Source organism: Euleptes europaea, chromosome 16 (genome assembly GCF_029931775.1).
Source record: "Euleptes europaea isolate rEulEur1 chromosome 16, rEulEur1.hap1, whole genome shotgun sequence".
NCBI classification, from domain to species: domain Eukaryota; kingdom Metazoa; phylum Chordata; class Lepidosauria; order Squamata; family Sphaerodactylidae; genus Euleptes; species Euleptes europaea.
Genome location: NC_079327.1, coordinates 31,938,238 through 31,961,373, shown reverse-complemented (window position 1 = coordinate 31,961,373; position 23,136 = coordinate 31,938,238). Strand labels below are relative to the sequence as shown.

General features: G+C 40.1%; 1 protein-coding gene across 1 annotated transcript; it reads left to right on the top strand.

The window, feature by feature from the left end:
- The first annotated feature begins 3 nt into the window (after positions 1–3).
- Positions 4–21,091, top strand: LOC130488317 (interleukin-1 receptor type 1-like). Its single transcript, XM_056861968.1, has 10 exons — positions 4–61; positions 1,604–1,823; positions 2,998–3,175; positions 5,214–5,382; positions 6,628–6,690; positions 6,792–6,910; positions 10,338–10,488; positions 15,455–15,598; positions 19,082–19,246; positions 20,700–21,091. Exons 1-10 carry the CDS (start codon positions 4–6, stop codon positions 21,089–21,091), a joined length of 1,659 nt encoding a protein of 552 aa, XP_056717946.1.
- Positions 21,092–23,136: the final 2,045 nt, after the last annotated feature.

Below are 23,136 nucleotides of genomic sequence, written 5' to 3'. Positions count from 1 at the left end.
AAGATGATCTCTCTGTTGTGGCTTGCATGCTGGATCTCTGGGGCTTATTCATTGCATAATAGTAAGTCAAATGTGCGTATTGCCAGCTTGCTTACTTACCATGTAGATAAAACATGATCATCATCTAGATTTAGTTTCCAAAAAAATTATGAAACCGTATATGTTGGTTAACAAATATCAGCGAGAAGCGGAAATTAATTCTTGCTCAATTACCCACTCATAGAATGTGTGGACTGAAAAGTTGTGCATGTGAGATAAAGTGAAATTTCCATGTGTAGTTTATTTAAACACAAGAGTCACCATTTGAGCAAGCATTGTTGAGCAGCCCTGTTCCCCTCTCTCCTTTATCAATAAGGTTGGTTTTTTTGAATAGAGGATAAATTTAACCTGTCTTTTCTGTAAAAGGAGAGGAGGGGATCATCACTGTTTGTGAGATCTTTTAATCCTCCAAGTCCTTTAAAATTCCATCAAGCTTTTCATGATGATGCTCATGTTGGTTCTTACCTATATAGTTGATAATAATTTTCTTTGCTATGTGAGGAGTTTGTGTAATTGTCTTAAATATCTCTTGGAAAAATCTAAAGTAAAATTTCTTTCATCAAAAAAGAAGTAGCTGTACTAATAGCCTCACAGATTAAAAGTTTCATTGTACTTTTTTGGCAGTGCATCAAGCTATAGTTAAATGTCAAAACAAGCGCTGAAAGAAAGGCTTTTGGGTATTTTGAATTCATTGATTATGAAGCTTATGATTTTAGAAAGCAAGCTTAAACTCTTGTGGCATCTTGAAGGGCAGTGCTCTTCCAGTATAAAAGTTGTCATCAACAATCCAGTCTTAGTATTCTATCTTGGTTGCTTTAACAACTAGGCTTGTGCATATTTTGTGTTATGTGTCATATTGAATAAGAGACAGTACTAGCTTTCTGGGCTTTGGTATGTACAGTTTTATTAAGGCAAATTGTGTCCTATGATTAACTAATCATGAAGTTTCCATTATTTAATTTTATATTTGAGAGCCAGTGTGGTGTAGTGGTCTCCAATCCCCACACTGCCATGGAAGCTTGCTGAGTGACCTTGGGCCAGTCACACGGTCTCCGCCTAGCCTGCCTCACAGGGTTGTTGTGAGGATTAAATAGAGGACAATGATGTAAACCACTTGGGGTCCCCATTTAGGAGCAAAGTGGGGTATATTTGCACTGTATATATGTTGTTTATACAGTTCAGAGAATTTCAGCTACAGCTGAGGATACAATGCTAGAAAGGAAGGAGGTATTTGTGAACACCAGGAGCAATGAGGGGATGAGTTATACTGATTGTCTTGCGATCACCAGAAATTTCTCTAATTCTTAATAGGCAATGTCAGTGGCAGTTCTTAATCGATAATGGTTTGCTTGCAGCCGTAAGGGCGAGTAACTAACTTTCCCCCATATGAACAATACAGCAAATCTCAAATCCACATTGGTCTAATACTGAGAATACTGAGAATTTGCGGTTATTGTATGCAAGCTCAATGGCTTTGAATCTTTTCAGAGATTTGAGAAGTATCAATTGAAGCAAGGTTGTGAACACTCTTTATGTAACTCTTGCTTGTATTTTTTTTTTTTAGGGTCACGTATTGTTGTCTTTGTGCCTGTAGGCGAGGCTGTGGCTATCAGCTGTCCACTGTTATCTTCTCAGAAATCTAACAGCAGTGTGACTTGGTACAGAAATGGTAGTGTTATACCGCTAATGGCAGATGAGTACTTGAGGATCCATCAGCGAAGGAACCTGCTTTGGCTTATCCCTGCCAAGACAGAAGATTCAGGATTTTATGAGTGTCACAGAGGGTATGTCTGTGTGAAGTTAATACTTTCTGTAAGCTGGAGAATCAATATTAGAGGTCAGTATATCTGAGTGGAAGATAGTTCAGAAATAGTGATAGGAAAGCACATATGCAAAAATACAATTGGCAGGAAATAATCTGTTAGTGATTCCTGCCCCTAAGAATGTCCAACTGTCCTTGGCCAGGACTTTTTCAGCCCTGGCCCCAGCCTGGTGGAACTTTCTGTCTAATGAGACCCAGTTCTTGGCCCAGTTCTGCAGGGCTTGCAGGACAGAGGTGTTTCGCCAGGCCTATGGTTGAGGGCAGTGACGGTATCCATCTTTAAACTGGCCTCCTTTCCCTTTTCCCCTTCCCTTCTCCCTGGCCATGTCCTTCCCTTTCCCCCTCCCTTTCACCTCATTCCATTTCCTATATTTGTGCTTTTCTTTCTGCCATCCATCTTGAGGTATGACATTAAACTGAATGGTTGAGTAATAGCCGCTGTAGCAACATCTCTCCTTGTAGGGGAATAATAGATATGGCGCCATTTATAGAAATTATGCTAAATCCAGCATTGTTTAAAATGTTTTTTAAATTGCTTTTTATATATGTGAAGCAATTATGTTAGCCACCCTGACCCTGATTTCTCTGAGGGAGGGTGGGGAATTATGGTACTGTTGGAATTCCTTCTATTACTCTGTAAGCCTTATGAAATGAACTTACAGTCCACCTCGTTCTCTTCTAATCTCTTCATTATCTCTTTCCTTCAGTCCTGTTATGTAGTTGTTAGACTACTGTTCTTTGCAATTTATATGAATATTTTAATGGCTTTGCTGTATTAATAAATCTGATTCTGAGGGTGCTTTCACACATGCTAAATAATGCACTTTCAGTCCATTTTCAGTGCACTTTGCAAGTGGATTTTACTGTGTGAAACGGCAAAATCCACTTGCAAATGATTGTTAAAGTGCATTGAAAGCTGATTGAAAGTGCATTATTCAGCATATGTAAAAGCACCCGGTGACTGCTGAATTCTTGTCCAATTTTATTTCCTAACATTCTAGATCTTCTTATAATTATCTTACTGCTTATTTCCTACTAAACATGTTTGATAGGGTCTTGATGTCACTAGTGTGTATGTACTACATAGTAACTAAAGTACCAATGTGGTAAACTTACAGTACTTTTCTCCTCTATAGAAACTCAGAAATCGACAGCAAGGAACTGCGGGTTTTTGAGAACGATGATGGTTTATGTTTCAACAGAAATGCAGCCTATCCACAAAAACTGCCCTTAGAGAACAATGGAAATTTGGTTTGTCCTGATATGGAGTATATTGAAAGTGAAAATAATCCGCTTGTTTTGCAGTGGTCCAAGGTAATGTGTGTATGTGTGTCTGCCTGATAGATGAAAATTTGAATGTTGCTTTCTGTATAGGATATCAAAAGTGTTGGTTAACATGCTGTTAACCTAGTTTCTGCTTAAAAACCTCCAGGGAAGGAGAGCTTACCACCTCCCGAGGGAGCCTCTTCTCCCCCATCCTGTAATTATGCATTTTCTTATTTATTTTATCTGCAGTGCTAATCTTTTAGAATTTTTTTTAAATTGTTGTAAGAATAAATCATCTCATCCCCCATAAGAGATTCTTTTCACCAGGTGCTGCTTTTTGCCTAGATATAAAAATAACTTAGGAAAAGAACTAGCGTAGTTACCTTTTGAATTTTACACTGCCCATTTATGATATGCGCTTCCCTCAAAGCAGGGAAAAGCTGTTCTGCAAGAAAAATATGTGTAAAATGTATAGTATAAATAAACTGAATTATTTAAAAAAAAACCTAATAATTTACTCAGAGGATCAGTTCAGATAGGGAACTTATTAACAGCAGTGTCTGCGCATTCCTCTCCTCACATGTGCCAAGATTGAAGTCTGAAGTAATCAAAGTCCAATTAATCCACATCTGGCCACCTTTACTAACTGGGATTTCTTTCTTTCTCAGTAATTGGGCTTCTTGACCACTTCTATCTTCAGTCCTGGTGTGCCGTGCTAAGGGGAGAGAGAAGTTAACTAATTGCATGGCTGTCATGAACAAATAGATTTCCCCCCCAAGTGCCCAAAATAAGCCAAAGGCCATTTTTGCATGGTAATTAGCAGCACATTACATATTTTTTTGAATTTTTCACACTGAACCGTCATTCCAGAAGTGACTGTGAAGCTGGCACATACCTGCTTCGCATTACTTAAGAGCCCCTATAACACAACCTTTTGTTGGTTCTTGTAGGTTATCCGGGCTGTGTAACCGTGGTCTTGGAATTTTCTTTCCTGACGTTTCGCCAGCAACTGTGGCAGGCATCTTCAGAGTAGTAACACTGAAGGACAGTGTCTCTCAGTGTCAAGGGTGTAGAAAGAGTAATATATAGTCAGAAAGGGGTTGGGTTTGAGCTGAGTATTGTCCTGCAAAAGTATTGTCCTGTAAGTATCAAGATAATGTGCTAATGAGGGTATGGTATGTTAATATGGAACCATTGTATCCTGAAGTGATCTGTTAATGTGTGTAATCCAAAACTAATCTGTATGGCTATTGTTGAATGTTGTCTTTGTCTGGAGGTTTTTCAGGGCAGGAAGCCAAGCCTTATTCATTCTTAAACTCTCCTCTTTTCTGTTAAAGTTGTGCTGATGTTTGTGAATTTCAATGGCTTCTCTGTGCAATCTGACAAAATAGTTGGTAGAATTGTCCAGTCTTTCAGTGTCTTGGAATAAGACCCTGTGTCCTGTTTGTGTCAGTCCATGTTCAGCCACTGCCCGGATAACCTACAAGAACCAATGAACTCTGACCGTGAAAGCCTTCGACAATACAACCTTTTGTGTTTGCTCCTCCTCAGCTGAGAAGAATCCCCTGAAAGAACCATGCAAAACAATAGCGGTGCGTTAGCTATGCACATGCTAATGGCTATGCAAACAGGAATGAAGGAGCAGGCAAGTGGGGGTGGTGGAATTTCTCCTTTTGCCTTGGGATCATGAATAGGCATTATTAAAGTCACATTTTAATAAAGAGCTGTGAGTGAGCATCAGAATTGACCGTGCATAAATGGCCAAAGATTACTTGAGAACAGATAGACAGATCCCTAAGTATTATATACTTGGGATTCCACAGATTTCTCTAAGAAAATTAGTAAACCTGTATGAGAATACAAATCCAAGTGGCCAAGAATGACAGTTGCTGTTCTCGGGCAATAAGCCCCGCACTGCCTGACAGCAAAATTCTTATTTGAACCCATTTCTGCCTTCAGTTGTTCTAACTTGTGAAAGTAAATTCTGTTGATTACTAATATTTTTTCTTATATAATCTCTGTATAGGAATTGAGTTTGTTGTTACTTGCCTCTGTTCTAATAATATGAATAATAATTACATTTCAGGCATGCAGTCCAGGATTATTTGAAGATAAGAGATTTCAAGCTTTAGCACATAGCCTTTCAATTAATGATGTCAATGAGAGCGATAAAGGCATCTATGTGTGCCAAACAACACATCTATACATGGGAAAACAATATAATGTTTCCCGAGCCATTAATCTCATTACTTACGGTATGTGTTGTGTTTTTACTGTTTATATTTGGCTTGGGGGTTTAGTAGTTGATCCTTGAGATGATATTGGTATGACTATCGGGCTAAGACATAAGAGAACAGTTTCAAATCACTACTCTGCCATGAAGTTCTCTGGGTGACCTTAGGCCTGTCACTTTCTCAGCCTCATAGGGTTGTTATAGGGCCAAAATGGAGGAGGGTAGAATGATATACACCACTCTTGTGCTCTTTTGGAGAAAGGGTAGGATAAAAATAATGTAACACCTGTTAAGTTGATCCTTTCCTATGAGATAATCATTCTCCCCATGTGGCAGATTTCCTATGCGGCTCCCTTTCCTATGAGATAATAAATCTCCCCATGTGGCAGATTTGTTTTTCCTGAGCACGTTGAATTCAATATTTTAAAATTCTGTCTCTTGACTTGAAACTGGTTTCTGATCCTAGGTTAAGGGGAAGACTGACAGCGCAATCCACAAGGGGGTGGGGGGAAGTGCAAAGGAGGTGGCATGACCCCAGTGCCAGCATAAATGCCATCTGTGCTGGTGTTAGGGGCATTTTGGATGGGGCTGTGGCACTTAACAATGGCGCTGGGGAGTGGCGTGGCAGCCCCATGCATGGGCACCAGCGCAGCTGCAGTGCACCTTTGGCGCAGGGGCTCACACTTGGGGCGGGGCTGGCATTAGTCAGCTCCCTGAGCTCTTTCGGCATGGGAACACTCACATTTGCCAGTGCAAACTTACGCTGGTAAAAACATAGGCGCAGCCCATGGAGCTGCATATAGTGGTTCCACGAGGGTTCGGGGAGAGTCCCTGTTGGGTTGCTGGCTGCAGCGTAGCAAGCCACTTAGGAGATGGCTCGGCTGTGCCGTCCCTGGCTGTGGTGCAGCAACCCCCCCCCCAGATTGTCTAGTGACAGAAATGGAACTGTGTCAGTTTCTGGCTGTCCAAAATACTCTATTTGTGCCTGGGTATTATAACATTTAACAGTAGTCCAGGCTGCTGTGTTGTAATGAAATAGTAGTAGTGGTATGCTCTCTGTGTTAAATAGTATTAAAATAGAACAGAAGTCAAGTAGTACCTTAACAAGTAACAACATTCATTCCAGCATAATTTATCTTGAGTCAGCATTCATTTCATCAGGTACAATGCAGGCACTGTATCAGTAAAGTAACAGAATTGATTTCTGGTAAAAAGTACCAGTGCAATAGACTGTGGAATAATGGTTTGTTGTGTTTTCCTTTGCTAGCCTCTCCACAGAAGTTACTACAAATTATTTATCCCCAAAATAATTCAATTGAAGTAGAGCTTGGTAAGCAATTATCTTCATATTCAGAATTTTTACCCAAAGTGCTATGTAGATTTTCCAAACTTTTTATATACTTATGTGCAGTATTGTCTTCTTGTTTGTAGGGTCCAGAGTTCTCATAGAGTGTAACGCCTCTGGAGACACACATGAGATATTTATATCCTGGGAGGTCAATGGAACAGAGCCTGAAGATTTTGACAACACGTTGGCAGTGGAAACGTATATGTAAGTACTAAGATGGAATTTCCCTAGGTCTTTGATATAGAACATGTTTAGGGCTTTATCAATTAAATCTGATCAGGCACTGTTAATGTTCCAAGTACTTTTAGCATCCACTCAGATGGACCCGTGGAAAAATATTCCTGTCTGTTGAAGTACCTTTAAATTAAATCACACAACCTGGTCTGTCTTTTGACTGGGGAGTCCCTGGAAAGTTTTAGTGGTATATTTTCTGAAAAAGAGGCAATCCTCTCATGTGGAACACCTTCAGTTCTGGTCCTCTATTTGAGGCAGCTCTGGAAACAACATTGCTATATCTCATACAGTAAGGATTTAGTATCCACTTGAACTCTTGAAGCACCTGGGAATAAAGTTTGACAACCATGCTGGACAGTTAAGTTCCCACCAGTGAAGAGTTGTTAGCAGATATCACCACAACCTGATAAGTGAATGAGTGAGCTAGTTTCAGCCTGACTGACACTTGCTCAGACCATGGGCTTGACAGACCTGACAGTCAGAAGCTAAAGAGGCCAAAGAAGCACAGAAATTTGGCAGCTGCACTTTTAAACTCTTATTCCCCTCCATAGATTGCATCATAGATTTTAAAAATTGCTTTTAAACAATTTATATTCTTTCTTTCCACATTAAGTACTCAATGCCACTAGCAAACTTTAAAGAATCTTAAAACTTATATAACAAGAATCAAGTCAATCAGTAGTATAAATTATGATTTCAGCGGCAACTCAATACCATTAAAAGATATATTATTAAAAGGCCGAGTGAACAGGATAGACTTTAGTTTCTTACCTAAATGATGATGAAGGTGCCAAGAAAATCTCCTTGAGGAGAGGGTTCAAATATTGAGGATCCATCACAGAAAACTAATAACAAGAATCATGTCAATCAATAGTATACTGGGTTGAACCGGGTTGGTTTCCCCCCTCCTACACATGAAGCCAGCTGGCTGACCTTGGGCTAGTCACAGAGAGCTCTCTCAGCCCCACCTACCTCACAGGGTGTCTGTTGTGGGGAGGGGAAGGGAAGGTGATTGTAAGCTGGTTTGATTCTTCCTTAAGTGGTAGAGAAAGTCGGCATATAAAAACCAACTCTTCTCCTTCCAATTTCAGCGGCTACTGAATACCATTAAAATATATATTATTAAATGGTCAATTAAACAGGATTGACTTTAGGTTTTCATCTAAATGATAATGATGGTGCCAAGAAAGTGTCCTTGAGGAGTGGGTTCAAATACTGAGGATCCATCACAAAAAAGGTTCTCCTTCTGTTAGCCACCCTCCCTCCCCCCAGCTTAACTTCTGAAAGTAGGAGGCACTTGAAGACTATCTAAATTCCTGGGTAGGCTCACATAGGAGAATGTCCTCCAGATGTCATGGTCCTAAACAGCATTATAATAAATAAATAATAAATATAATAAATAAATAAACAGCATTATAATAAAATCCAGCAAGGAATTATGCTAATGAAGCTCTTGGGTTGGTGTAATCATTTCGTGCTGTGCAGTCCCAGTCGACAGCCCGATCATTGGAACCAGTTGCCATCCCTTTGTATAATTCTTTTAAGTAATCAATCGGACTTGGTCTATGCATATTTTGGAATTATAAACTTCTACAATGCTTTTGACATTTTAGTAAACAATAGGAAATATAATGAAACATTCCAAGAGAATGCACATACATTAACTTGGTTTGATATTTTTTTATACATTTCTTGACTTTTTTACACATTTCTTGACTTTTATTTGGAACAAATTGAATTCTTATATTTGAATATTAGGATGCATGGATCACTCATAGAATTGATAGTGAAGCCTCTCTTTGGGAAGAGGTGTTGAAATTTGTTTCCCCAGAACTGAAACATAAACATTTTCCATCTTCATTGATCTAAATGTTCAGCTCTCTGGATACATTCTTCCTCCAAAAGTCAGGAACTTGGCAGTACTCAGTAGGGTTGACAACAGATTCGAGATGGACAAAAGGAACTCACTATCAATGGATGTAGTGATGGCCATGAGCATAGTTGGGTTTAAAATGGGATTAGAGAGATTTGTGGAAAAGAGATCCATCAGTAGCTGCTAGCCTGGATGATTAAAGAGAACCTCCACATTTAGAGGCAATAAACCTCTGAATACCAGTGCCACGAAGCAACTTCAGCAAAAAGCCTTGGCCTCTCTGTCCTGTTGGCTCTCAAGAACAATTGTTTGGCATTGGTACAAGCTGTTGTTTCGTTGGTATGTTACACCAAAAGACATTAGCAAGATGAACAAAAATATTGATGGAAACTGTTGGAAATGCAAAGAGGTGGACGGCACCTTTTTTCAAACTTGTTCGTCCTGTAGAAAGCTAAAGAATTTTTGGATCCTAAAACAATGCTAGTAGGAATCCTACCACCAGTAATAAAAGTAGGGAAGAACTTTGCAGATATATGATAACTGCTGCAAGAGTGGCAATTGCCACTAAATGGAAACAAGAAATACCAGGAATAGAAGATTGGCTAGACAAACTAGCAGAGTATGCAGTGATGGCCAAGCTGACAAATTTTGTGAACAAAAGAGTTCAAGAAAAACTGGAAATTGTATTATGATTATATGTTGTGAGCTGCACAATATGTTTTAGGAGTTTCTGAGTAATTACTGATGTTAAACAGATCAAGAATGGTTAATGAATAATATAGAATTGACAATAAAGTTTTAATAATATTAAAAGTAAGTTTCGCGAGCAAATTGCATGAGATTGCTTACAAGGCATACTTTATATACATTACATAGCTCTTGTTCTGAGAGCCATAACAGACGATATAGAGGCTATTAAAGATATGTTTGTTGAAAAAGTAAGTCTTATTTGCGTTATATACTATATATTACATAGTAACAGACATAACAGACAGGAAAAAATGGTTTGAACAGATAGAACGGTTGAGTTCCTTTTTCCTTAAGTTCCTTCGTTTGCCGGTATAGACTACAAACTTGAAAAAGATAGAAGGCATAAAAATGATACAGATATACCCAGACAATTGTTAGTTACATGTTAGACTAATTGTTTAGTCTTGTTAATGTATGTTCATTTACATTGTTTGTAGTGAGTAGTGTGTATTGATTGTATTGTGAATTGGTGTCTTGTATGATATTTTGAAAATAAAAATTTAATTTAAAAAAAACATTTTTTTTATTACTATGAGAAAATGTATGCGGGACTAAATGGACCATTGATCATAAGAACATAAGAAAGGCCATGCTGGATCAAACCAAGGCCCATCAAGTCCAGCAGTCTGTTCACACAGTGGCCAACCAAGGGGCCTCTAGGAAGCCCACAAACAAGGTCGATCTAGCGGGGTTCTTCCTCTATTCTTATGGACAGTTTCCTATAATTTCACACAGATATAATTTCTTATATTCTTTCTCTTTGTTTTTTAACATTAGGCGTGAATATCTGCCTGGAAAATGGATAGTTGGAGCAAAATTTAATATCTCTGTAATGAAAAATAAACACTACTTGGAGTTTCTGTGTTTTGTATGGACTCCTACATTTGAACCAACTGCTGTGTATATTATGCTACAACCTCCAAGTAAGTAACCTTTTTTTGGTACATTTTAATGATATGATGATTTTCAAAGTCCATGATGGATACATGATTACAGTCACATATTCAACTTGCACAGCATACCAAGAGATTCGCATTTATGGAGTTTTTCATAACCCTTATTTTGCAAGGACCCATTAAGCATTTTTGAGTGTGCAGCTGGTGTGGAGGTCCTTAGTCTACTGGAATTGTTTCAGGCATCTTTTCCAATGGATTTGCATTTAAAGTCTGTTGAGTTAGATCTTCTAGTCACCTGAGCATCATAGTCTCTGATAGTCTCATAATGAATCAGTCTAGCCTGGAAAAATTGCTTATGTACCTGGGAAATTGCAGTCCAGTTGGCAGGGTAGTTGATTCAACCCTGTTGACCTTTTGCTCTGCAATTTGTATCTATTCTTGTGCCACTAAACTCTCATCCCGCATATCTTAAACAGAACAGATAGCTTCTGTTTGCAATATTTTCACATAGTATTGTAGCAGTGGTGATGGTAGTAGTAGTATTGACAGTAGTGTTGCCGTTTTCACTATTGTACTTCGCAATAAATGTGACTGAAATCCACAGAACTTGGGACAAAACAAATGCTGAAATCCTATGCAGTCATCTTTAATTTAAACAGATGGTTGTGAGAATTATTTTCTTGTTCACTTCATTGATAGTCTGCCTTTTTTCTTGAGACTCAAAGCAGATTTCAAAATCAGTGTTTCATAATGCTGATTTTAGAAGCAGGCAATGGCAAACCACCTCTGAATGTCTCCTGCCTTGAAAACCCTATAGGGTCGCCATAAGCCAGCTGCAACTTACCACCACCAACACTTTTACAGAGGAAGCTGGGGTGTGGGAGTGATATGTCTTTGTGTTCAGCTAGGATTTGATTTTTTTGCTTCAGCTGTTAAATTTTTAATCAGTTATATGGTATCATAAATATGTTCAACCGTTTCACTGTCTTTTACTCGTTACTTAATTTGGGTTCATTATAGTTAGGTCAAAATTCTACCGATTCAAACAGATCATTTTTCAAGGTAATGTTAATTAGGTTGATTGAATGTGGAAAACCTGTTCAGTAGAGTTCTTAGCAGTCTGCAGGGTTAGCAGTCTGCTAGTATGAAGCATCCACCGGAAAATATATTTCTGTCATAAGACCACCTTATGACAACCTGAAAAAAACTAAAGCCCAATTAACAGGTTGGAAACTGTTTAAAAAGAATGAGCATAATTTTTGGGATGAAACTGCAGATTAAAATCCCAGTGTAGGGGAGTTTTTCCAGGGTAGAACTGGTAGAAAGGAGAGTTATGTTTGCCTCCCTTTTTGTTGAGAATCAGAGTCAATGAATATGTGCTGTGTTGGAGTAAACTGGTATTCATTTTGGCTTATGGACCTGAATAGTTGGAAATGAAAGTCAAAATGTGTGGAATGAGTTATCATAGCTAATGGTGGAAAAACTGCTATCATAGCTAAAGATGGAAAGCTCATATCCTGCCAGAAATTGTTACTCTTTAAGGTGCTACTGTACTCTTGCTCTTTTCTACTGATGGAAAAACTGCTTAGCGTTATGCAGATAAGGGTAGATAGGATTTATGGTGCCATAAGCCCAGCTGTGAAAATCATATGGTTCTGTCCCATTTTGGAGCTGGCAAGCTGACACCAAGGCGTAAGAGGTGGGCAAGTAATATCAGAACATAAGAAAGGCCCTGCTGGATCAGACCAAGGCCCATTAAGTCCAGCAGTCTGTTCACACAGTGGCAAACCAGGTGCCTCTAGGAAGCCACTAACAAGACGAGTGCAGCAGCACCATCCTGCCTGTGTTCCACAGCACCTAAGATAATAGTCAATGCTCCTCTGATACTAGAGAGAATAGGTATGCAGCATGACCAGTATCCATTCTAACTAATAGCTATGAATACCCCTCTCCTCCATGAATATGTCCACTCTCCTCTTAAAGCCCTCCAAGCTGGCAGCCATCACCACATCCTGGGGCAGGGAGTTCCACAATTTAACTATGCGTTGGGTGAAAAAATATTTCCTTTTATCTGTTTTGAATCTCTCACCCTCCAGCTTTAGCAGATGACCCCATGTTCTAGTATTATGGGAGAGGGAGAAAAACGTCTCCCTGTCCACTCTCTCCAAACCATGCATAATTTTATAGACCTCTATCATGTCTCCCCTTAGCCGCCTTCTTTCCAAGCTAAACAGCCCTAAGCGTCCTAACCGCTCCCCATAGGACAGTTGCTCTAGTCCCTTAATCATTTTGGTTGCTCTTTTCTGCACCTTCTCAAGCTCTGTAATATCCTTTTTTAGGTGTGGTGACCAGAACTGTACACCGTATTCCAAGTGTGGTCTCACCATAGATTTGTACAAGGGCAGTATGATATCAGCAGTTTTATTCTCTATTCCTCGTCTAATTATGGCCAGCATGGAATTTGCCTTTTTTATAGCAGCTGCACACTGGGTTGACATCTTCATTGAGCTATCCACCACCACCCCAAAATCCCTTTCTTGGTCTGTCGCTGCCAGCACAGATCCCATCAGTGTATATGTGAAGTTGGGATTTCCCCCCCCCCCAATATGCATCACTTTACACTTGCTCACATTGAATCTCATTTGCCATTTTAATGCCCAATCTTCCAGTATGCAGAGATCCTTCTGGAGCTCTTCACAGTCCGATTTTGTTTTAACCACCCTAAATAATTTGGTGTGATCTGCAAACTTGGCTACTTCACTGTTTAACCCCAACTCCAGGTCATTGATGAACAGGTTGAAAAGCACCGGTCCCAACACAGATCCCTGAGGCACCCCACTGCTCACATCCCACCATTGTGAGAATTGACCATTGATTCCTACTCTCTGCTTCCTATTTTTCAGCCAGCTCTCAATCCATAAGAGGACTTGTCCTCTTATCCCATGACTATGAAGTTTGCTTAGCAGTCTTTGGTGGGGGACTTTGTCAGAAGCTTTTTGGAAATCCAAATACACAATATCCACAGGCTCATTCCTGTCCACATGCTTATTGACACTTAAAAAAAACTCTAATAGGTTAGTGAGACAGGACCTACCCTTACAGAAGCCATGTTGGGTTTTGCCCAGCAGACCTTGCCCTTCTATAGGGCAGGATCCAGTGGTCAAGACAAGAGCAATAAGCTACTATCCAGACTAAGAATGGTGAATGGTGATGTTGAACCAGCAAAGGTTGAGACTAAAGTGCAGGATTATATAGGGAACTGAGAGTCTTCCCCCCAGGTAGCCATAGCCAGGTCCCGGATCTTGCAAAGATCTAATATTAGGTCCTTAATCCTGCCATGATCCAAAGAGATTGCATCTTTCTCCTGAAAGAGACTGAAGAGGGGCAGGACCCAAGCTGCCAAGCATGCGCTGCTCCATTTGTCCCAGGATTCAGCTTTAGCCCCTCTTCCTTCTCCGGTCCTGGGGAGGGATAGACTCTGGAACTGCAGGAGGTAGACTGGTCCATTCAGGGGTGGGGTCCTAGTCTGTAGGTTCCAATGGAACTTGAATGGGAGCCCACTGTTGGACAGGAGGAAGCTGTTCTGTCCTGAAACTTCAGGCATAGAGGCGAGTTTTCCTTTGTCTGAGGACTCTTCTTCCCAGGGGCAGGCTGGGCTAGGGCAGGCCTTGACAGATTCATAAGTCAAATTCCCTTAAACCTGATTTTCTGTCCATGGTTTGCTGGTGGTTTCAGCTGCTTCCACATTCAAAGTTAAACTTTTCAATAAATATGTGGGTTTGTGAAAGCGCACTGAAGGTTTTTCTCTAGCGTGGAGGTAGTTGTAGGCATGTCAGACAGCCTTGACAAAGGGGGTGATGAGAACATGTTATCTGATGGGTGCATTAGTCAGTCTAAGCAAACAGCAAACACACAGTTTCGCAACCAGTAATCTGTCATAGCCTCCTGGCTGTACAATGCATGAATGGATCTGGAAGGAAAAAGAAAAAAAGAAAAGAAAAAAACACGTCACTGTGGTTGCTGTTCATTCCTTTCTGCCACCTGAACAACACCCAAGAATACGAGTCAGTAACAGTCACTCGAAAATTTTTCTTTGGCACACACTCCTTCCACAGACTAGAATTGTCTCTCCCCCCTTCATGAGAGTGCCGTTTTCTGGCATTTGGTTAAATGCTGTGTCCTCATATATATGGCATTTTTATGCTGCCAATAGTAATCTCAGATATGGGGTTTTTAATTTGGTGATATAGCACTATACCATATTCATCAAACATTTTCCCGTTCCTCCTCCCCCCGGTGTCGGTGGTTTACACTAGTGGAAAAAAGTGGTATGAGTTTATGCAATTTCCAGATCCCACGGAAAGTGCTTCAAAGCTTTCTTAAGTTTCCTGGTGCTTGCCAGGCATGTACACTATACAGTTCTTTTCCTGAAGTCCCTGGGTGCAGTTTTATAATTCAGGTATCTCTGCTAAAGTCCAATCAAGGATTCAATAAGAATCTCCAGTGTAAATTGGATTATTTTCTAATGTGTTATTTAAAATGTGAGACTTTGTGACATCACTTAGAGGATATCACATTTGTGACATTCTAATGAGCCACTAAAATGGTATCATGTAGGAAATTTGTGAAAACGTGGACCTAGGAACCTTTAGAAAAAATATCTGATTCTGTAGTTTATGGATACCAGAGAACCTTGAGTAAACCAGGGGGTACTTTTTCCATGATTCCTTAATCTTAGGCGCCTGGAAGTGCATGTCCATGGCTCCTTAAAAATATTTTTCCTCACAGTGTATGCGGTTTTAGTTGATCCAATAAGCAGTCTGATGGAGAGGAGAGAGAGCCATATTCAGTTGTGAATTTTGAGTGAATGGGATTCAGCTGTCACCTCTGATAGCTGTTGCAAAATATTAGCAGTGTGATGCATTTTATTTGTTGATTCCAATTCATAATTTTTCATGCCATCCAGCTAACCTTACTTTCTTTGCCCAAACAGCTAAAAATATTCAGGGTTATTTGATTGGCGGACTGGTTTCACCCATTCTTGTTATCCTGGCTGCAGTTCTTACTTACAGAATTTTCAAAGTTGACATTGCTCTGTGGTATCGACAGTCCTTTCAGCCTCTTCTCAGGAAAGAAGGTATGTTGAGGTCTGCAATTTATGTAGATTCACACCCTCTAGTGGCTGAAGCAAGCAAAACTAGAATTGCTCTAATGGTAAGAATGATTGTAACCACAAGTGACTCTTCTGTCCCCTTCCTCTTCCTGTCAGATGGGACACATCTTTTCAAGCCCTTTAAATTGAAAAAAATAAATAAATGACAGTTACATACTTAAGTTGAAGAACCAACAACTGTTTTTTGATATATCCTCCTTACTCCTCTAAAACAGGCATCTCGTGAAACCTTAAAGATGAATTTATGTGGCATAAGCTTTGAGCTGGAACTCACTTTGTCAGATACACAAAATCTATATTGAGTGGGCAGTGAGAGATGTATTCCCAAAGCTATAAACAGCAGAAAGGCAGGGGGAAGAGTGAAGAACTATTACAAAAAGAGATCAGGCGGAGGCCTGGTTTCCCAGATCAGAGTGTGTGACCTTATATTGCAGAGCACAGATGGCCCAAACAGAACACCGTCCACTCAGATTAGGCATGAATCTCTCTCAACTATAGGTGGGAGGTGTGGGGAAGTGCAAATGCTGTCCCATTGCTTTCTGAGTGTTGTAATCTGTGTCCATTTATTCTCTTGCACAGAGACTGTCCAGTTTGGCTTGTGTAGCTGTTACCTGAAATGCTAGGGGGTACTCTTTTGCACGAGCACCTCCAGAATCTCAGATCAAGGGAACTTTTGTCTGTGTTGGGACGGGCACCAACTTGGGCATCACGTAGGGATTTCAAATAGCAGACAAGTGAAGGAGATCGTGTTTGAGTTTTGCTCTTTATTGAACATATAACAGTAACAGAAGGAAAAGCCCGAAAATGCCTTTCGCTCTGAGGAGGAGGGCATCTTGCAAATTGGGTGATTCCCACTGGTTGCTCAGGGAGGCAGGAAACCAAATCTTAAACTTCGTATCTCCTCGTGGCAATCACCCACTCTTCCTCAGTTTTTTTCCTGCCTCACATGGGGAGAGCAGCAGCGAAGCAGCTCTCTGCTGTGGTTAGGTGCTTCTTAGGAGACTTACCTCTTTTCCTTTTTTGAATGTCTCAGTTCTGATCTTTCTTTGTGTACCTTTTCCTTCCTCCTCACTCGGTTCCTGCGTTTTTCCTTTTCAAGCTGCTTCTGTGCCATTTCTTTCTCCTTTTCCCATCTGTCCCCCTTCCCACCAAAACAAGATGGCAGCTCAGCACAATGAAGACGGCTTTATTTCAGACTGAGACCACAATTCTGGTCTCCTCGTGGCCATGCAGCAGTACAGCGAAGAGTCCTCCTGCAGCCACAGTTGTAGCACAACGGAGGAAGGGAGCTGAGGCAAGCCACCTGTGGCAAAATGCAAGAAGTCTGTGGCACCTAAACAAGGCATGAAGAAGGCTCCCACAGACTGACTGGCTCCCAATATGGCTCCTAGTGGCCTTGAGGTTATGCTCGCATCGTCCAAGGAGGCCCCTAGGATGCAGATGGCTTTGGCTCCCACGGAGGTCAATGAGAGGAATTCTAGGAACTTTGTTCCCATTGGGGGGGAAATCAGGATCCTAGTTGTCATTGACAGATTTTGAATTGTCCAAAAAAGGAGAGGAGGGAGAGGTGGAAGACTGGTACCAGGTAAAGCAATAGGAAGGATGGAGATTTAGAATTTCCCAGTGGAAGATCTGATTAATGTCTGTTAACAATGCTAGGGGATAGGTGATAGCTCTGACTTTATGATTAGGTTTCCAGAGGAGTCTACATTATAAAGCACATTCCTGTGTTTTTAAATTATATACCTGAAAATTAAGAATAAAATTAAATCAAAACAGAAGAAGAAAGATATAGGTAATAAATGTTTTATAATCATTTTTGCTGTCTTTTTGGCCCAGCGTTCCTGAATGCACACCCCTACCCCTCACCTTAACACCTGTGAAAGAGGGTAGTCTTCCATGATTAGTTGCCAATCCCTGATGATAAGCTGGAGAGGCTTTACCTATTAGCTGCAGTCAGCAGAGTTGTTCTGTTGCTTTCTGTTCTGGGCTTTTTCTGTAGGAGGTGACTCTTGGGATCTGTGTCTCTTCAACTTTCCAGGTCAGCAATGTAATTTTAAGAATGGTTGTAGAATGGTGCAGACTGAAATGTATCTCAGGACTTGCCTGTAGACAGTGGATTATATGATGTGTTTGGGATGGTACCTGGAAGCATGTAGTAGGAGAGTGTGTTCAATAGACTTTTGGTATAAAGTGATTATTTGCCTGTCATGCAGTTCTAAAGTGGACCTGCCTCATAAGCTTATCCAAGTTTGAACTGATAGTGGGGTGGAAATAGTTGAAAACCTGTTAGAATTTCTCAGTGGCTTTCTTCCCAGGTAGTAAAAAACTTTTTTAGTGCAAATGAATGTACCGTGCAGTGTAATGTCACATACCTCATCATAGGGAACTGGGTCTTCTGACCTTTTGTTTTTAATAACTTCTGCTCCAGCCTTCTGCTGTTTGTAGCTTTGGGTAGAAATCATTCTGCCAACTGAATCTAATACTTTGTGCATCTGGTGTTCTGGCTTATGAAAGCTGATGCCTCAGTAAATTCATTAGCCTTTAAGGTACCACAAGATTCTTCATTGTTTTGGCTGCACAGCATACTAACCATCCCTTTGGAATTTGTCTTGACGTCTCTATATACCTTTAATGATTGATCTCATTTTGGAAGCTTTAAGAATCAAAATTACTGTGAATATAATTTTCGCCCTCTAACTACTTAGAAAGATATGATCTGGGCACTTTTCTATAAATTGTATTGTGTTTAAAAAAGAGAGCAAGAATTGGGCGTAATATTGCTTAAATTGTGTTTAATGCATATATGTCATCTGTGTCTTCCCAGCAAGATATAGACCAAGCAGTAATTCCCTCTCTTTAAACAAAATGTGAAAAAGAGTAGTGTAAACAAAACTGAGTGATCATTTTTAATTTGAACTTTTAAGGATTAGTTTAAAGATTTGGGTAACTTTTGCATTTAAACTACTTATGAGTTGAATATTCAGACATGTCTGAACTAATTCCCAGGTTTTAGCAGCATTTTTAAACTCAGGGAAATATTAAAAAGTTACTTGGGATCGATCAATGGAAGTTCAGCAGCTTAGCAGTGACAGGACAGACAAAAATTGATTCATGGGTAGATGAGAATAATAAATAAGACATGAGAATAATAGTCATGTCTTATTTCAGCTCATTCTAAAGGATTGAGTCACACATGTCCATATCACTTGATTTCTCTCTAGATGACTCTCGGCTGAATGTATTTGCTGGCTGCTGTCTTGGGGAAATGCATTGGCTTTGGGGGAATAAAAACTTTTCTTGTTTTCTCTTTAGTTGGGTGTTTGCTACATTTAAGTTGTCATTTGATGCTACTGTCAAAAGGTGGTAAATATTCATGTGTGAAACAACCTTGAATCAGTAGTGACAAGAATATTTTGTACTGATCAGACTACTACTTCTGTCTAGTTTCAGATGGAAAGCTTTATGATGCTTATGTGGTATACCCCTCAAAAGTAGCGAACGGCATATATTCATCTGATATCTTTGTCCTGAAAGTGCTACCTGAAGTTTTGGAAAAACAGTGTGGATATAATCTCTTTATATGTGGCAGAGATGATTTACCAGGGCAAGGTATGTACTAGAAATACACACATTTACAGTTAGGAGAATACTGGGCAAGTTGTTAAAGAGAAGTAGAAGCCGTGTGGGCACCCTGTTTTGGAATACTGCCATGATGTGGGTGTATAGGAGGAGGGGCATAGACCAGCATGGCTTTGCCAATATGTTTTTGACACACACCCCGCCAGTACCGTTAACACAAACTAAAAGAAGGAAAACAAAAATAGGGTACCTGTCTTGATCTCTGGCACCTCTTTACTGAACTGCTAACGACCTTTAAAGGCTGGTTAAATTTATTTCACTTGCAAAAGAAGATGAGTCAAACGACCTCCTTCCCCTCATTGTGGCCCAGTTCAACAGAGTTCCCCCACACACCACACATGCAACTGCATTTGCCCTTTTGTGGATCTCCCAACATCATGTCATGCCTAATTATGTGGAGCTAAGCCCTATATTCTATGCATGCTACTTTTTGCTGTATCTTCCTGTGTTAGCTCCTCTTCCTGTGCTGAATTTTAGTCTCAAGCTCCCTTGGGTGCTTCTCTGTCATCTTGTGTGTTCCCCAGTAGAAGCGGTGCCCCCTGAAAGAGTAAAATGCACTGTTTTTGGACTTGGAAGCCCAACTTCTTCAAAAGCTGTTTGATTGGGTGGGGCATCTGTTTTCTGGGTTTTGAGAAACAGAGCACGCTTTCCTCAGTCCTTTGGAGCTGTCCAGTGTTACTTGCCAAGTCAAATTACTCAAGGAGTGCCACTGGCCAGTTCTAACACCAGCACAGGATGTGCCATTTCTCACTAGGCAGATATCCAGTGGAAAATGAATCATGTTTTGTCCTCTTCTTAAATGATGTCTTGCCAAGGGAGAAGTGGTATGTGAGGAGGGTTGGGTAGAAATGTAGTAAAACAAACAAACTGTTGTGGACCTTATTCTGTGAGGATGGCAGTTGTGCTAACTGATGAGCAAGTTGTGAGGCAATTGTAAGCCGCCTTCTGCTTACCTGTGATAATTTTGACTGGTTAGGAGATGCTTCTGTTCCTCTGGGTCCCTCATTCCAGCACACCTACTCCACACATCATTAAAATGAAAAGGTCATCTGTAGCTCTTATATTTTGGGCAAGTGTGCCACGAATCCAGTCCAGAGTACGAGACAGTGGTGTTCTAGTGTGCAGAAGAATTTCAGTGCAGTCGTGATTTTGTCTCCAGTCTGCTAGCAGAGCACCAAGTGAGCTACTTCACTGGTGTACAAACCTGCCCTCCTGGGCATTCAGCTTCCTTATTTGTGCAACCATTTATAGCTATTTATTGGTTTAGATATTCACACTCCCCATTTTCTTCCCTGTGGTTATCTCTGAATTAGACATTTTCTATGCAAATGGTCATAATACTGAAGTCTGTTAAAAAGTTTGTGGTAAACTTGTCAGAAAGATAACACTTCATTTTTCATGTTACCTTTCCTTGTTTCCACAGCTGTGATCAGTGTTGTTGACGAAGCCGTCAGACTAAGCAGAAGAGTGATCATTGTGTTAGTACCAGGTTCATGTTCCTCCCGCATTCAGAGAGATACCACTGAACAACAAATAGCTATGTACAGTGCTCTTATTCGGGATGAAATTAAAGTTATATTGATTTTGCTGGACAAAATAAAAGACTATGCCAACATGCCGGAATCTATAAAGTATCTGAAACAAAAACATGGAGTGCTCGTATGGAAAGGAGATTTTTCAGAGCAGTCTCAGTTAGCAACTACAAAGTTTTGGAAAAATGTGAGGTATCGAATGCCAATTAGACAAAGTCCACCTTCCTTGGACCATCACTCGCCGCCTGTGACTCTTACAACTTCTCGAATATCAGAAGGATGACCAGGCTATGGCTAAACTGCAGTGTTTATTTGTGCCTTTTCTAATGAATGGTGCCGAAGGGCTTATGGGTGTGCTGTACATTTCCCTCCACATATGATGTGGAATCGTCCCCAGAAACATACTTCTGAACAGAGTTCCTTCAGAAATATTCTGCATTCAGCCTTGCACCGGAAGTTTTGGACCTACTGTGGGAACTATTGTGTGGATGCTTGAGAGGAAAAAAGGAGAGCACTGCTACTTTATATAGGAGTATTACTCTATGGGTAAAAGAAAGGAATATGAAGGAAACTTTTCCGTTTATGCATAGTTTTAAATGTTTTAACCTAAAAGCTGAGGGTTTGAATAAAACAGCTACTGTGTGTATCTGCTCCACTCTTCATGGGCTTGTTTGTTCCCCCTTTAAAAATACAATTCTATATACTGTGCATATTACTGTAGTATCTCCCAAGGAGAAACAGAACACTGTAACTCATTATCCAGGTGGATTGTCTTGCCAAAATGTGAATGTAAAACAAAGAATGCTTGTTTCATATTTTTTTATGAAATGTTAAAACTAATTTTTAATGCTGACATAAATCATGAGATTAATTTTGATGTTAGTTGGGTAGTAGGATGGGATTTTTTTTAAAAAAATCCTAAGGCATCTGTGCAACATTCAAACAGCTAAACGTTTAATTCAGTTGTGGACACTTTGCAATGAGCAGTAGCTGTACTTAAACATAAATGCTTTATATTCTATGGGAGAGGTTTGCAACAAACTTGTTTTTAAGAATTGTATATTTTTTATAATTATATAATTCCTACCAATAGCATAATAAAACTTCCTATGAATTCTTGTGTCTACCTTTAATCAACATGTGACCATTCAAAGGTGCCTTATGCTGAGTCACACCATTGGTCTGTCATGGTCAAGGAAAACTTGGGTGGCAGGTCATGTTTGAGTAATTTAGGGGGTCACTAATTTCCCACTGACTTAATTTTTTTAAAAAAAAAAATTAAATTCTGAATAGGGAAACAAATTTTGCTTTATACAAAGAACATTATGAAATGCTTGGGAACGTGCCCAAAGGACTGAACAAGTATATCTTAGAGGAAAGATGCATTTAGGCTGCATCCACACTTTAAGGATGCTCCATTTTGCATATGAATGCAAAACTATTATGGCCCTATAATGTTATGTGCTGATTTTTAAAAGCTTTCAAAAAGCCCTCCAGTGGTGCAGAGGTGAAAATGGCTGCTGCAAGGGGCTGCAGAAGAAAAATGGTGCCAGTACGAATAAGACCTTAGAAAACATGCAGCTTCCATATTCATGTTCTTATGGTGTGCTAACATGCCTGGACTATTATTTCTGGAAAGGTAGCCAGGCAGGTTTGAGAAAGTTCGTACCGAGGACAGGTAGAACCTGGAAAGTGGCTGGTTTGAGAAAGTTGTGTGGGATGCTCCAAAACAGCAGAAACCACATTTCTAGTGTGACTTCTTCCATTAATGAAGCATCTCTCTCTCTCTCTCTCTCTCTCTGTGTGTGTGTGTGTGTAGTTTCTATATTTGTCATACTTCAGTAGCTGATACAAAATAATTTGCTTATGATGCAAATAGTGTACAAACTGCGCAACCAAGTCAACTGTGTATTTTCTACCATTTATTTTGTATCAGCTACTGAAGTATGACAAGTATAGAAACTACACACACACACACACACACAGATGCTCCATTAATGGAAGAAGTCAGCACTTCCGGATCCGGTGGGAACGCTGTGAAAGCGCGAACGATCGTGCTCCGTTCTCAAACCGGCCCGGGGGCAGGGAATCCGCCCCCCCCAACATAATAAGCAAATTAGACTGCCCACATTTGGGACCAGGGAAATGGCAACTTACAGTGGAGAAGTTTGCAGTTCCATCTCTAATACTGGAAATATTTGTAGTTCTCTCTTGGATACTATAGTTTATAAATATTGCACATATTCCCATTTTGTCCCTGTTTTCTGCATTTTTCAAAGAAAAGAAAGAAAACCAACATTTTTGGAAACGTTGAGCATCTCTATTCTT